The 13,816-nt window shown below is 38.6% G+C and overlaps 1 protein-coding gene across 2 annotated transcripts in view; it reads right to left on the reverse strand.

The window, feature by feature from the left end:
* Positions 1-380: 380 nt before the first annotated feature.
* The window catches only part of dars1 (aspartyl-tRNA synthetase 1), a 55,558-nt gene continuing 42,122 nt past the window's right edge, over positions 381-13,816 (reverse strand). For both annotated transcript variants that reach the window (XM_055638647.1, XM_055638648.1), the window contains exons 12-18: positions 12,357-12,504; positions 8,574-8,720; positions 5,655-5,697; positions 2,900-2,980; positions 2,692-2,803; positions 996-1,067; positions 381-903 (exon numbers count right to left, since the gene is read on the reverse strand). In XM_055638647.1, the coding sequence (XP_055494622.1) occupies positions 812-903; positions 996-1,067; positions 2,692-2,803; positions 2,900-2,980; positions 5,655-5,697; positions 8,574-8,720; positions 12,357-12,504 (695 nt within the window). In that variant the 3' untranslated portion in view covers positions 381-811. The remainder of the gene's footprint in view (positions 904-995; positions 1,068-2,691; positions 2,804-2,899; positions 2,981-5,654; positions 5,698-8,573; positions 8,721-12,356; positions 12,505-13,816) is intronic.

Consider the following 13,816-nt stretch of genomic DNA (forward strand, 5'->3'; position numbering starts at 1 on the left):
GCCAAGCAAATTGAAGATAGACACAAAATGCTGGAGTAACTCAGCGGGACTGGCAGCATCCCTGGAGAGAAGCAATGGGTGACGTTTCGGGTCAAGACCCTTCTTTCAGACTGAAGAAGAGTCTCGACCCAAAACCTCACCCATTCCTTCTCTCCAGAGATGCTGCTGGTCCCGCTGAGTTAATCCAGCATTTTGTGTCTATCTTCAAATTACGTCACACGCTCCAGACGGCTGTGCGAACGCATAAAATCGCACGCGACCTTCGCCCCTCAAAGCGACCGCAAGGTCGCATATTTAGCGTGCCAAGAACACGCAAGTGGGACAGAGGCTTAAATGAATAATTTATATCAAGGGAATTATAGAAAATCATTTCAGATTAGTAAGTTTTTAATTATCCAGTTTATTGCAATTAAGTCCAGAATATATTAAAATTGAAAATCATTACAATAATAAGTCATTAATCAACTCAGTAATTTTCTTTGATTTACCACTTGAAATTATGGTTATTTGCAAACCATCTTGTAAATTACCACAAGCAAACTAAAGCACATTATTTTTTATAATTAGGTCTTTTCTTATACTTGTTATTAATTGTCATTACATTAAAAATCGGTGAGAAGTTTTTTTTTTTAAACCAAATTTCAATATTTAGTCCTATAATCCAGTATTCGAATTCAAAATTCATAAAATATGAATTTAGCAACAAGATGAAAAACAATTTTGGTATTTATTAGCAGTTGTCATTTGTTATTTCTGAAAAGACATACACCATAATACTATATTAACAGATCTTCTGAGCCTTTTGGTCTGATCATGGAGTTAGTCGCTTGGGATCACGGGGAAACATAGATGTCTGACGTATATTATGCAAGCCCAAGTACAGCATGGTGACACGTTCCAAACCTAAATGTTGAGGAGAGTAAAAATAAAAAAATGCTTAATTAAATCGATTTGTAACCATTTATATATTAACAAATGCAGTAACATGTCATTACCTATACCACCGCCTGCATGTGGTGGAGCACCAAAGCGGAAGGAGTCAATATAAGATTTTATCTTCTCTACATCTGTAATGTAAAAATAAATTCTTAATTATACATCAATAAAAGGCATCAAGTAAAATGGTAACCATTAATACGTACTGGGTAAATCAAGTAGAGTAAATCAGGAAATATCTCTTCTCCTATGGCCAACCAATGTAATTTGGCTTCAGTGGCTTAATGGCATCAGCAAGCATCTATATTTGCTATTTCTTTCACCATATTGGAGAGCAGTCCCCATAACAAAAGAGGCCAGGAGACTAGTACGCCATAATGTATTCTCTGGAAAGTCAGAGGTTGAAGGGAGACTTGATTGAAGTATATAAAATTACTAGACCAAGTGCAGGAGGAGGGGGAGAGAGGAGGGGAGAGAGGAGAGGGGAAGAGGAGAGAGGGGGAGAGGAGAGGGGGAGAGGAGAGAAAAGGGGAGAGCGAGGGGGAGAGAGGGAGGAGAGGAGAGAAAAGGGGAATAGAGGAGAGAAGAGGGGAGGAGGGGAGAGGGGGAGAGAGGAGAGGGGGAGAGAGGAGGGGGGAGAGGAGAGGGGGAGGGGAGAGGAGAGGGGGGAGGAGAGAGGGGGGGAGGGGAGGGAGAGAGAGGGGGGAGGGGGGGGGGAGGGGAGAGAGGGAGGGGGAGAGAGGGAGGGGGGGAGAGGAGAGGGGAAGGGGAGAGGAGAGGGGAAGGGGAGAGAGGGAGAGGGAGGGGAGAGGAGAGAGGGGAAGGGGGAGAGGAGAGGGGAAGGGGAAGGGGAGAGGGAGAGGGGAGGGGAGAGAGGAGAGGGGAGGGGAGAGGAGAGGGGAGAGGAGAGGGGAGAGAGAGAGAGATAAAGAGAGAGGGATAGGGGAGAGAGAGAGAGAGAGAGAGAGGGGGAGAGCGCCTTTTTAATTCAACCCAAACAACCATTTGCAGGCAGTGCTTTTTTACTTCAAACTAACTATATTTTCATTTTCAAACCAAATTAAGGGTACTCAGTGCTGTAGACATTTGTTCAGTCATTCAGAGCTCAGAGTGACAGAGACTAATTGACAGAGCTCCAGCTTGCAGAGACTAATTGAGGCACACCACTTCCTGGTTTTATAGTCCCTCCCCCCTGCTGCCAGCGGGGGCAGCAGAGAGAATGGGGAATTTTGTAAAATCATTAATATCTCTGTCATATTTCATCAACGGGAAAAATCCTCGGCACACATACGGCAGAGGGGGTCTCTGAGCGAGGTGGCCAAAAATGACGGCTGTAGGTGGCGGCGTTCTCTCGGAAATCGCCAAAACCGGTCAAGAACAGAGTTTTAGTAATATATAGATGAGAGGCATGGATAGGGTAGACAGTCAGAACATTTTTCTCCCAGGTCCAAAGTCCTACAATATAGCATTGCTATAAGGTGAGAGGGGGAATGTTTAACAGATTTCATTTTACACAGAGAGCAGTTGAGGCCTCTAACGCACTGCTAGGGTGGTGGTGACGCAATACGATAGTGGCGTTTAAGAAACGTTTGGATAGGAACAAAGTAAAGCAATGGAGGGATACGGATCATATATAGGCTAACTTACTAACTTTCAGGCCAACTACATTCTGATCCAAATCGCTAATATAGCAATTTATAACAAACAAAAATAAAATTGTAAATTATTTGTTTTTAAAGAGGTAAATACACATACCTATCCCAAGCTTGAGTGCTCGATCAGTTAGGACCTGAGGGTCATGGATTCTCTGGGCACCAGACAAAATCTCCTCTCCTCTCATAAACATGTCGTAGGAGTTTGAATATTTCTGGAATGTTTAATATTTATAAAATCTAATTACATTTAACTGGTTTGGCTAGTAGAAATTATATTCAAGATAAAGCTAAAGAAAACTGTTACTCACAGGGTCGTGTGGATCTGGCATTGTATAGAAAGGTCTCACAGCCAGGGGATACTTATCAAGGATATAAAAGTCTGTATCATACTGCAATGGGGAAAAAAAACAGACTTTTTATTTGCAAAGTAACTCAGTCTTGAGGTGAGTTAAGACAAATTTACATCTCTAAACTAAAACAGACTAAAAGCTATGCACATCAGGTGTTCAAAGGTGCATCTTTAAAGAGCAAAAAATAAACTTATTGAAACACTCAGCAGGTCAGGCAGCATCTGTGGAGGCAAACAGATGACAAATGCTTTGGGTCAAGAGCTTTAAGCAGGACTCATAGCATAGAGTGAAGGAAAACCATATGTTGAAATTAGAGCAAGTTGTGAGGGAGGTTAGTAGGCCATTGGTGGAATCAGATTGTGTGTGTGGATGTTGGTATAGGAATGAGAAATTGGGGTAGTTGGCATTTTTTAATTGCACTTTATCTGTGGCTGCGACACTATATTCTACACTGTTTCCTTTCTCTTTTTGCAATACTTGTATTTGTGGATGCACAACTGCACTTGTGCATGGTATGATTAGCCTGCATTGCACACAAAACAGTTTTTCCATTGTATCTCGGTACACATCACAATAATAAACCAATACCAATGGACCAGGTGGAGGTAAGGGGGGGGGGGGTCATAGTCACAATGTAATACAGTATGGAAACAGGCCCTTCGGCTCAACTTGTCACCGCAACATGTCCCAGCTACAGTAGTCCCACCTGCCTGCATTTGGTTCATATCCCTCCAAACCTGTCCTATCCATGTACCTGTCTATGCTTTTCTCAAACATTGGGATAGTCCCAGCCTCAATTACCTCATCTGGCAGCTTGTTCCATACACCCACCACCCTTTGTGTGGAAAAAGCTACCCCTCAGATTCCTATTAAATCTTTTCCCCTTCACCTTACGCATATGTCCTCTGGTCCTCAATTCACCTACTCTGGGCAAAAGATTGTGCATCTATCCTATTCCTCTCATGATTTTATACACCTCTATAAGATCACCCCCCATCCTCCTGCGCACCAATGAATAGAGTCCCGGCCTACTCAACCTCTCCCTATAGCTCAGACCCTCTAGTCCTGGCAACATCCTCATAAATCTTTTATGATTTATGTACCCTTGTACCCTTGTACCCTTTCCAGCTTGACAATATCATTCCTATAATATGGTGTCCAGAACCAAACACAATACTCTAAATGCGACCTCACCAACGTCTTATACAACTGCAACATGACCTCCCAACTTCTATACTCAATACTCTGACTGATGGCCTATGTGCCAAAAGCCTTTTTGACCACCTTATCTACCTGCGACTCGACCTTCAAGGAACCATGCACCTGCACTGCTAGATCACTCTGCACTACAACACTCCCCAGAGCCCTACCATTCACTGTGTTGGTCCTGATGTTAAAACTCCCAAAATGCAACACCTCACATTTCTCTGTATTGAATGCCATCAACCATTCCTCGGCTCACCTGGCTAATCAATCAAGATCTTGCTGCAATTTTTCATAACTATCTTCACTATCGACAAAACCACCCACTTTTGTATCATCAGCAAATTTGCTAAAATTACTATCCATTTTTAAAGTTACAAATAGTTTATTACTGAATTAGCTATATTGTAGGTGTGATGCCTTAGGAACATGACTGCCATCTCCAGTACTGATTCTTTATAATTATTTTACTTTAAACCTCTATATCAAGAATTAGTAGTTAATTTGTGATAATGCCAGCAGGGATATATAAACGTCTTTATGCGTGCAGATAACACTGATTTCATCTTTCATCAGGTTATGAAATAATCTTGTATTACATATTTTTTTGTTATTTTCCTTGTGAAATTTTAGCAAAGCCAAGGAAGGTATACGTAGGTTACACAAAAAAGCTGGAGAAACTCAACGGGTGCAGCAGCATTTATGGAGCGAAGGAAATAGGCAACGTTTCGGGCCGAAACCCTTCTTCAGACTGATCGGGGGCGGGGGTGGGTGGGGACAAGAAAGGGAAAAGGAGGAGTAGCCAGAAGGCTGGGGGATGGGAGGAGACAGCAGGGGGGGGCTGAGGAAGGGGAGGAGACAGCAAGGACTAACAAAATTGGGAGAATTCGATGTTCATGCCCCCGGGATGCAGACTCCCCAAACGGAATATGAGGTGCTGTTCCTCCAATTTTGAAGAAGGGTTTCGGCCCGAAACGTTGCCTATTTCCTTCGCTCCATAGATGCTGCTGCACCCGCTGAGTTTCTCCAGCTTTTTTGTGTAACCTTCGATTCTCCAGCATCTGCAGTTCCCTCTTAAACACGAAGGTATACGTACACTGGTTTCTCTTACTCTCTTGTGAGAATGAAATATGTTATGAGATAATTTTATACTGTATAAAATATTTGAACCAATTTAAAGTTAAGCTATTTATAGATCTAAAATAACTTCAATATAATATATTTGATGGGGTCCAAATGAACTTTTATTGTTTTAAGTCAAAATTGCTGTTTAACGAACTATCTGCCCACATAAACTCAGTAATTTGTTCCAATTAGTTTATTAAAATTTGTGGCAACTTGGTGGCCAATACAAATACTGAAATAACTTTATATCTTATTAATATAAACCTGATTTAGTAAGATATTTAAAGCTTTATATTAAAATAGTGATTTTCTTACAAAGAATAACATGATAGTCATATCTTTAAAATTATTTCCTCCACCCCACAAATATGTTTATCTTTATTACCTTCTCTTTTACCAGGCGACCCAATAGCTTTTCATTTGGAGTGCTGAAATGATAGCAAAAATGCTCATAATCTGAATCAGTAACTCTTTAAACATTCATCTTTATCCAAAATCTACATTTACAACTTTATGTCTAATTCTACCTTCCAGTATAAAATTGCAAAATCTTATCTATTTATTACAAATATCTAGTCCTAATAATTTGATTGGTACAATTGGTGTATACTTTAATAAATTAATTAATGATTAACATGCCAAACTAACATGATATCATAATTGAAATCATTCTTTAGAAATAATATTAAAATGTTGCATATGCTTTAATTCCCAAGGTTACTAATTTTTCAGTTAACATATCTTTAATGCTATCAATGCAGAATAAGATGTATACTGTATGTTCATGTTATACAGTGCCCTCCATAATGTTTGGGACAAAGATTCATCATTTATTTATTTGCCTCTGTACTCCACAATTTGGGATTTGTAATAGAAAAAAATCACATGTGGTTAAAGTGCACATTGTCAGAGTTTACTAAAGGCCATTTTTATACATTTTAGTTTCACCATGTAGGATTTACAGCAGTGATTATACATGGCCCTTCCATTTCAGGGCACCATAACGTTTGGAACGCAGCAATGTCATTTAAATGAAAGTTGTCATGTTTAGTATTTAGTTGTATATCCTTTGCATGCAATGACTGCTTGAAGTCTGCGATTCATGGACATCACCAGTTGCTGGGTGTCTTCTCTGGTGATGCGCTGCCAGGCCCATATTGCAGCCATCTTTAGCTTATGCTTATTTTGGGGGCTAGTCCCCTTCAGTTTTCTCTTCAGCATATAAAAGGCATGCACAATTGGGTTCAGATCGGATGATTAACTTGGCCACTCAAGAATTTACCATTTTTTTGTTTTGAAAAACTCCTTTGTTGCTTTAGAAGTATGTTTAGGATCATTGTCTTGTTGTAGAATGAATCGCTGGCTAATGAGTTTTGAGGCATTTGTTTGAACCTGAGCAGATAGGATGTGTCTATACACTTCAGAATTCATTATGCTACTACCATCAGCAGTTGTATCATCAATGAAGGTAAGTGAGCCAGTACCTTCAGCAGCCATACATGCCCAGGCCATAACACCCCACCACTGTGTTTCACAGATGAGGTGGTGTGCTTTGGATCCTGGGCAGTTCCTACTCTCCTCCATACTTTGCTCTTCCCATCACTCTGATATATGTTAATCTTCATCTCATCTGTCCACAAGACCTTTTTCTAGAACAGTGGTTGCTCTTTTAAATACTTCTTGGCAAACTGTAACCTGGCCATCCTATTTTTGCGGCTAACCAGCGATTTGCATCTTGCAGTGTAGCCTCTGTATTTCTGTCCATGAAGTCTTCTGCAGACAGTGGTCATTGACAATTCCACACCTGACACCTAAAGAGTGTTTCTGATCTGTCGGACAGGTGTTTGGGGATTTTTCTTTATTACAGAGAGAATTCTTCTGTCATCAGCTGTGGAGGTCTTCATTGGCCTGTCAGTCCAGTCCTTTGCGATTAGTAAGCTCACCAGTGCTCTCTTTCTCCTTAGTGATGTTCCAAACAGTTGATTTTGGTAAGCTTAAGGTTTGACTGATGTCTTTTATTCTTGTTTCGCAGTCTCATAATGGCTTCTTTGACTCATTGGCACAACTTTGGTCCTCATGTTTATAAACAGCAATAAAAGTTTCCAAAGAAAGACTGGAGGAAAGACTAGGTGCTGAGAGCTCTCTTACACCTGCATGAAGGAGGCAATTAAACACTCCTGAGCAATTACAAACACCGGTGAAGCCATGTGTCCCAAACATTATGGTGCCCTGAAATGGGGGGACTATGTATAAACACAGCTGTAATTTCTATATGGTGAAACCAAAATGTATAAAAATGGCCTTTATCTGACAATGTGCACTTTAACCACGTGTGATTTAAAAAAAAAATTTAAAAACATATTTTTATTAGAAGCAAACATGTTAGAGTAAAGTATAGTAAAGTATAGGAACTCTCTGCCACAGAGGGTAGTTGAGGCCAGTTCATTGGCTATATTTAAGAGGGAGTTAGATGTGGCCCTTGTGGCTAAGGGGATCAGGGGGTATGGAGAGAAGGCAGGTACGGGATACCGAGTTGGATGATCAGCCATGATCATATTGAATGGCGGTGCAGGCTCGAAGGGCCGAATGGCCTACTCCTGCACCTAATTTCTATGTTTCTATAGTTACATATTATAGTAAAAAATTTCATGTACACCAATCATACATTATTAACATTTTCAATTGTGGATTATTCTGCTTCTAGTTTTTTTTAATATATAGATAAAAAGAGAGAGAAAGAAACAAAAAGAATTACAAATGTCAAAAAAGAAAAAAATGTGGAAAGATTTACTAATAATATGTCATTGGAGATAGGTTCATAGATTATAAAGTATAACTTTTCATCTAATCCTGAGTTCAAGCTTCAGTTGGGTTTCCGTGCCGAGCCAATCTATCCCTTCATATGGTTAAAGAATGGGGACCATATTTTAACAAAACGTTCTTGTTTGTCCATTAAGACAAGTCTAATTCTTTCCAGATGTAGGGTCTCCGACATTTCCACGATCCACATTTTAATTGTGGGGGTTATAGGACCTTTCCAAAATTTTAATATTAATTTTTTCCCAGTTACTGTAGTCGAGGAAGTTTTTTTGGCTTGTTGTGAGTGTTAAATTTTGTACTGATATTCCAAGTATTATTATTTTTTAGTCTGGATCCAATTTAGTATTAACAACTTCAGAAATTATTCTATTACAAATCTCAAATTGTGGAGTACAGAGGCAAATAAATAAATGATGGATCTGTCCCAAACATTATGGCGGGCATTGTAACTCAAGTGCAAAACTAGTTAAACTCAGATATTTACCTTAAATCCTCTTCATCTCCCATCTCCACACCAGCTTCTCTCAGCATAGACACACCTTCCAAATATTCCAGTCTCAAAGTTGGTTCCAGGAATTTAAAAGGCTCAGAGGGGAATTGTTTGCAAACAGTTTCAATCTCAATCTGATTCCTATCCATTTAAAAAAAAAAATGGTTTGTTATGATTTTCCACATTTTCAGATGACAGTTGTTTAATAATTTTACAGAACCATTAGCTTTCATTTATTTATTTTAGCTCTAGCTGTAACAAAGTGTAAATAAATATTTGTAAATCTTTAAGTTTTAGGTAATGCTGGGTCTTATTGAATGTAATGAAATGTCACAATGTATTAGTTTAGTTTAGTTTAGAGATGCAGCGAGGAAACAGGCCCTTCGGCCCCAACTAGCAATTCCCGCACATTAACACTATCCTACACACACTAGGGACTAAATTTTCTTACACCAAGCCAATTAACTTACAAACCTGCATGTCTTTGGATTGTCGGAGGAAACCGAAGATCTCGGAGAAAATCTACAGGGAGAACGTACAAACTACGTACAGACAGAACCCATAGTCGGGATCGAAACCGTGTCTCAGGCACTGTAAGGCAGCAACTCTATCGTTGCACCACTGTGCCTTTCCGACACTGCATCTTTGATTAAATATTTTTACTGTGTATTGTTCTGATTATATTACAGGAACCACAATTTTCAATATATGCATGGGACAAGAACAAGTAATTAGATGCAGAGTAAATTTTATTTTAGAAACAGCTGGATGGCATAACTTGTGGAAATTATGCAAATATATTCAATGTTTCTCATAGCAAGCACTTTACAATGGAAAATATTGTATTAAAACTGTATGTAGCTGAATTTCTACACAATTTAGAAACAAAAAGGTGCATGGATGACGAAACTGGTCAACAAACTACAGCTACAATGTATAGATACTTGAATTATTAACAGGCAAATGGTTCTAGCTAACTTGTATTGTGGAATCTTATGGTTTTAAAAATTGACATCACACCATTAATCTTTTTAAGAGGTGAGGATCTTGCAGCTTCTGTAAATTAACTGCTAATTTGTGTGAAGAGAAAATCAAATCAGTATAAATATCTTTTTGACAACAAAAGCCTTTGACCTAATTGTTTGTAAGACAGAGCACAAATCGACCGGAAGGTAGCCAGTTCGAATCCCGCTTGGAAATACTGTCTGTTTGACAAACACTTCAAGCCTTTGACCGTGTGTAATGTAATTACAGAAAGCACTTTGGGGTCAATGCAAGTTGACTGAAAATGTGCTATATAAATAAGATTATTATTATTATTATTAAAATGAGTCAAAGAGGGATGCCTAAATACATTGTGAGAATTCTGGCCTACTGGTATGCCCACCAGACTATGCAAATAAGATGGGGTAATAGGGTCTCAGCCCCATTTGGGGATAGCAATGGTGTTAGACAAGGGGGAATTTTGTCCCCAGTCCTTTTTAATCTTTATATTGATGATCTGTCGAAACAATTGAATGCATGTAATACTGGGTGCATGATTGGTAATATTTTAGTGAACCAATATTATGTATGCAGATGATCTTGTGCTCTTTAGTCCATCTAGCGCTGGCCTCCAGCAGGTCCTTACTATATGTTCTGTGTCTGGTGTGGAACAAGATATTAAATATAATGCTTGTAAGAGTGCCGTTATGATCTGTAGAACCAAAGACGATAAACGTCTAACATTTCCTGATTTTAAATTGTCTGGTAACAATCTTAGTGCCTGTAATAAGGTAAAATATCTAGGGCATTTTATTACAGAACAAATGACAGATGATGAGGATATTTATAGGCAACGAAGCATGCTGTGTATACAGGCGAATATTCTCTTGTGTAAGTTTGGTGCGTGTGCAGATGTGGTGAAGATGTCGCAATTTAGAGCATATTGCACACCACTCTATACTGTGCACCTGTGGTCGAACTATGGAAAGACAAGTTTGCAGAGCCTAAAGGTGTCATATAAGGTTTAGCACTACACGCTACGAATCCCAGTTGTGGAGAAACTGGTATCGTTGTCTCGTTGTAGGACATTGATCATTCTTTTATTCTGGATTTTAATTCACGTATTGTGTGTTTTTTTTTTTTTAAATAGATAATTTATGATGCTTTTATAAGTTTTATATGTTCTTTATGATATTTTTAATATGCAATGCATTTTTATGTAATGTTGCCCCTTGTCTGGACCTTGAGTCCGAAAATAAAAAATAAATAAAGTAAGTTTAGTGACCAACAATCAGCCTGTTTTCCTTTTAATCCTTAGATCTAATTGGTTAAATAAATATATTCTTGTTATTTATAAATGTTGCAGATGCCCTTTTGCTGTCACTGAGCATCACCTAATCCTTTCAGCCTTTTAGTGAGCATTTAAAAAAAAAACCTGAACAATGAATCTTTACAAAATTTGAAGCCATTTGGTCGATCAATCTTGTGCCAGGTTTTTTAATGTTAATGCAATTCAGTCAATTCTATTTCGGTATTCTTTGCAATCTTTTCCCTTCAATTTAGTATCCAACTGTCTTTTAGAAAGAAAATTAAATTTACTTTTATCTTCCTTTCAGGCACTCCAGATTAAAATTATTAATTGCATTAAAATATTTTCTCCATGTTTCCTTTGGTTTTTTGGCCATTCACATGAGGCGATGTGATTCATAAAATTGTTCAAAAATTTCACAATTAATCCTGGAATTATACTTGGAACTCAGTTTTAATGAAGGACACATTAGCAGATAATCAAGTTGTGGATGAACACTGCTTCAAAACCTATTACTGTTGAAGCATTGTCACATTGATGGAAGTGCTCATAGCAAAATCTAAGCAAAATTCATAATTTTTGGATAGCATCACCCATCTCCAGCTCTACCACATCTCACCTACTGCTAAAATTCTCAACCACAACTTTATTATTTGTGGGATTCAATTCTCCCCTGTAAAATCATGCATTTCCAAAAGTCATCTGTTGCATTAATTACTGTTCATTCATCAGCTATGTGCATATTGACTAATAGTGGCTCCCCATCAGATAATACATTGATTTTAATAAATCCAATCTGTGTTTTTAAATCACATCCTTGCATTATCCTTCTTTACCTCTTCTGCTTTTTTAGCTCTACAACTTATGATCTCCCAGCTTCATGGGATTCTCTAAGTTTCACTTCCCTATGCTTGATGTTTGCACCTTCCAACCTAAATCTCAATTCCTCAAGTCTCTCACTCACCCATCAGCTATTTTTAAAAAAAAGCTTTGTCTTCTGTCCTAAATTGTTCAAAGTTTAAACTATCTTATCACTCCTGTGAAGTGGAGGCTCAACACAAGTTGTGGGAGCTGAAGGATAAATATTGGCCTCCAATGGAGAAATCTTGTTACTTTTGAATATAATCTTATGTATGTACATAAAACGGTTAGTGTAGTGTTAGTGTAAATTACTGCTTGATGGATGGCAAGGACGATGGGTTGAAAGGCCTCTCTGCTGCATGACAGAGATTTTGATTTATAATTTCATCTGAAGGCAACATAAGTTGCTAGCATAGGGCTTAAAGCTAGTTGCAGACATAAATGCCACCTTCTTATTCAGTTCAATAAGCTATATTGTAAAATTATATTTATATACACAAATTGAATGCACATCGTTAAATATTTGAAAAAAACTGTTTCCTTACACTCAAATTATATTTTCATATTTTAATGCAATAACCTGACTAATTTAAAAATATGAATACAAAGAGAAGCTACTTTACCTGTCTCTCAAACCTTTGAAAATCTGTACCAGAGTATCAGCAATTTCAGTCACCACCTCATGATAGTGATAGTTGAATGCCATCTCAATATCCAGCCCAACAAACTCAGTCAGGTGGCGATGGGTGTTGGAGTCTTCAGCTCGGAAAACTGTGGAAGATTTGGGAGAACTTAAGTAATAATTTTCTAAAATTAGTAAGTGAGTTTTGGTAGGGATATAATGAAAAGTTAAGCATTGTTTAAAACCAAATATAATCTGAACTAAGGATGACATGAAAACTGAGAATGCAGACATTGAAAATAAAGTACATCTCATCACACTAATGACATTGTCAATCCAAACGGGACTCTCAGATTCGGACTACAGGAGTATTTCAAGAATTTGTCAAAATCAATGTCATGAATTATTTTATATTACAAAATAAATAAATAAATGTATTTTTAGATTAATGTTCTGAATAATCTAAAAATACAGCATTAATGCAACACAGAGACAGTCATGCCAGAGAAATATACAGTATGCCAAACAAGTGGCCTCAAGGGACTGTCCCACTAGGGTGACCTAATCCGTGAGTTCTGGCGAGTTTGCCCTCGACTCATACTCGCAGTATGGTCGACACGAGGTCGTAGGAGGTCTTTGTAACTCTCCTTCATGCTCCAGTAGTCCCCGTGTACTTGAGGCCTCAGCTGGGTCGCGCGTATTTTTCAACATGTTGAAAAACGCCCGCGAGTAAAAAAAGGTCGCCATGGAAAAATTCGACACTTTTTTTACTCGTAGGTTTAGTTGTAGTAGGTCGGCATGTTAGTCGTAGGTAATCGAGGGTAGTCGAAGGTAGCCGTAGATAGTCTTCATCATAGTCAAAAGGAGGTTGGAGATCTAAGGAGGTCGTCTTCACTCTCCACTATTCGGTGTCCAATTTTCCCCGAAGTTAGTCGTAGCTAATCGTAGCTAGTCTTCAACATAGTCGAAGGAGGTCGAAGGAGGTCTTCAACATGACATTTTTTCAAACTCTCCTAAACTCTTCAATTAGGCTGCTCAAGTGGGACAGCCCCTTCACTGAGTTAGGGCTCACTCTCCTGCACTAGCCCATATTCCTCCAAACTGTTCCTATCCATTACCTGCGCAAGTGTCTTTCAAAGGGTTGATGGTGGATATGCAATGGAAGACATTTAAAGGCTGCATGGATGAACTACAAAAATTGTTCATACCAATTTGGCAAAAGAATAAATCAGGGAAGGTAGTACATCCATGGATAACAAGGGAAATCAGGGATAGAATCAAAGCGAAGGATGATGCGTACAAATTAGCCAGAAAAAGCAGCATACCGGAGGACTGGGAGAAATTCAAAGACCAGCAGAGGAGGACAAAGGGCTTAATTAGGAAAGGGAAAATAGATTATGAAAGAAAACTGGCAGGGAACATAAAAACGGACTGCAAAAGTTTTTATAGATATGTGAAAAA

The sequence above is a fragment of the Leucoraja erinacea genome, chromosome 7, assembly GCF_028641065.1.
Source record: "Leucoraja erinacea ecotype New England chromosome 7, Leri_hhj_1, whole genome shotgun sequence".
NCBI lineage: Eukaryota > Metazoa > Chordata > Chondrichthyes > Rajiformes > Rajidae > Leucoraja > Leucoraja erinaceus.